Here is a 2,133-nt window from a genome sequence, read left to right on the forward strand (position 1 = left end):
TTTTTATTTTTTGAGACAGGGTCTCATTCTTACTCTGTCACCTGGACTGGAGTGCAGGGGTGCAGTGACAGCTCACTGCAGCCTCAAACTCCTGGCGTCAAGTGATGCTCCCACCTCAGCCTCTTGAATAGCTGGGGCTACAACGGCACGCCACCATGCCTGGTTCATTTTTGTATTTCTTGGTAGAGACGGGTTTTCACTAGGCTTGTCTTGAGCTCCTGGGCTCAAGCAATCCAACCGCCTCAGTTTCCCAAAGGGCTTCGACTGCAGGTGTGAGGCATTGTGTCCTGCCAAGAATGATTCTAACGATTATAGATACAAGAAAAACCTGTGCACTGAGTTTACTGAGAGGCAGCCTTTCCAAGGTATTTTCAGGATAATTTTGATTATGGGCAATTTCCGTCTTATGGACTGACTTTAGAACATAACCCTTAGGAAAGAAAGACGCCAACTCTCTGTAAGCTCACTGCAGCAGCAAAAGCCAAATTGAAGAAGCATCGTGGGCTAGTGAGCTCCAGGTGCCCTAGTTCTCCTAAGCAGAGGAAATCTCGAGGGGAGGGTTTTGCTTGGCAGGCTCGTGTTCCCTTCCCCCTTCAGCAGTCAGGCAGTCTGTGCTCCGTGGTGAAAGTTACTCACCTGGCACAATATCTGTGAAGTCTGAGGCTAGAAACACATATGTCTGAAGCAGCAGGTGGGGCCCGGTCTGCAGCAGGGCCTCCAAGAGTCGAAGGGCCGACAGGTCAGCCTCCTGCAGCTGCAGCTGGCCTCTATGGGGAGCCTCCTGTTCCTTCTGCAGAGCGGTCAGTGCAGCGTCCCAGTGCCTAGGAAACAGCGGAGGGCACATGACATGGAGCCAGACTGTGGCGAGTTTCAGTGGGACCTCCTTTCCTTCAGAGACATACAACGTCCTAAGCAATATCCTATGCCCTTACTACTTCCCAAGAGCTGCCAGTTAGGCTGCTGCCAGGCTCTGACTGCAAGCAGAAGACGTCAGTTCTATGTAAGTTTCCGGAGTCCCGTGGTGCTCAGCCAGGCCACACTCTCCCCACGTCTGGGGAGGGTGGGGGCAGGCTGGGAGCCAATACCTGACCCGAGGGCTCTTTGAGCTGGTGTGGCTGCATGGCAAGGGAGTCCAGGCTGCCTGCTCTATGGGGCTCAGCAGTCACCCTGACCTGGGTCCGCACCCCCGATCCTCCTGGGATGGAAATTCATTTATCGGCAGATGTTTGTTGCAAGGTACTGTGTGTTGTCATCTCTTTGGAGGACAAAAAGATGAAAAAACCATCTTTCTTAAACAGAAAGATGAAAAAGATGTTGGTAATATACAGTATTAAAGTGGAAGTAAAAAAAAAAACTAAATATAAAAAAGTAATCATCTGTAAGTAGCCACTAATAACAGGTTCTCTTGAACAGAGTCAGACTTAAAATTAACATAGTGTGTATTACTGGGAACTTAAAAAAGAATACACTTGTGGCTTAAATCCTTGCCTTTATTTATTTATTTATTGAGACAGTCTTGCTCTGTTGCCTACGTTGGAGTGCAGTGGCGCCATCTCAGCTCACTGTAACCTCTGCTTTGCAGGTTCAAGCAATTCTCATGCCTCCCAAACAGCTGGCATAACAGGCATGTGCCACCAAGCCCGGTTAATTTTTGTATTTTTAGTAGAGATGGGGTTTTACCATGTTGGCCAGGCTGGTTTCAGACTCCTGGCCTCAAGGGATCAGCCTGCCTCCACCTCATAAAGCGCTGGGATTACAGGTGTGAGTCATCCTCCTGCCTGGCCATATCCTTTCATTTTTCTAAGCAACTTTACCTCAGGAGGTTTGTGTTTTACTGGCTTCCCAGTTAGTAGATTCTTTTGAGTTTTGTTACAAGGACACTCAAAGGGACCTATTCTTAGGCAATTCAAAATTGTGCAAAACACAATTGTTTTGGCTCCCCCTACAGGTCCTTTTGCAGAACTGCAATTTGCAAAACCGAATTGCTTCATTAAAAACAATGCTTAGTGTTTGGCCAGGTGCGGTGGCTCACGCCTGTAATTCGAGCACTTTGGGAGGCCGAGGTGGGTGGGATCACCTGAGGTCAGGAGTTCAAGACCAGCCTGGCCATCATGGTGAAACCTCATCTTAAAA

General features: G+C 48.6%; 1 protein-coding gene across 2 annotated transcripts in view; it reads right to left on the bottom strand.

The window, feature by feature from the left end:
* XKR5 (XK related 5) overlaps positions 1 to 2,133 on the bottom strand; it is a 22,879-nt gene that overhangs the window by 15,461 nt on the left and 5,285 nt on the right. For both annotated transcript variants that reach the window (XM_017514381.2, XM_037733417.1), the window contains exon 3: positions 637 to 821. In XM_017514381.2, coding sequence (XP_017369870.1) covers positions 637 to 821 — 185 coding nt within the window. The remainder of the gene's footprint in view (positions 1 to 636; positions 822 to 2,133) is intronic.

The sequence above is a fragment of the Cebus imitator genome, unplaced genomic scaffold (genome assembly GCF_001604975.1).
Source record: "Cebus imitator isolate Cc_AM_T3 unplaced genomic scaffold, Cebus_imitator-1.0 Scaffold523, whole genome shotgun sequence".
NCBI classification, from domain to species: domain Eukaryota; kingdom Metazoa; phylum Chordata; class Mammalia; order Primates; family Cebidae; genus Cebus; species Cebus imitator.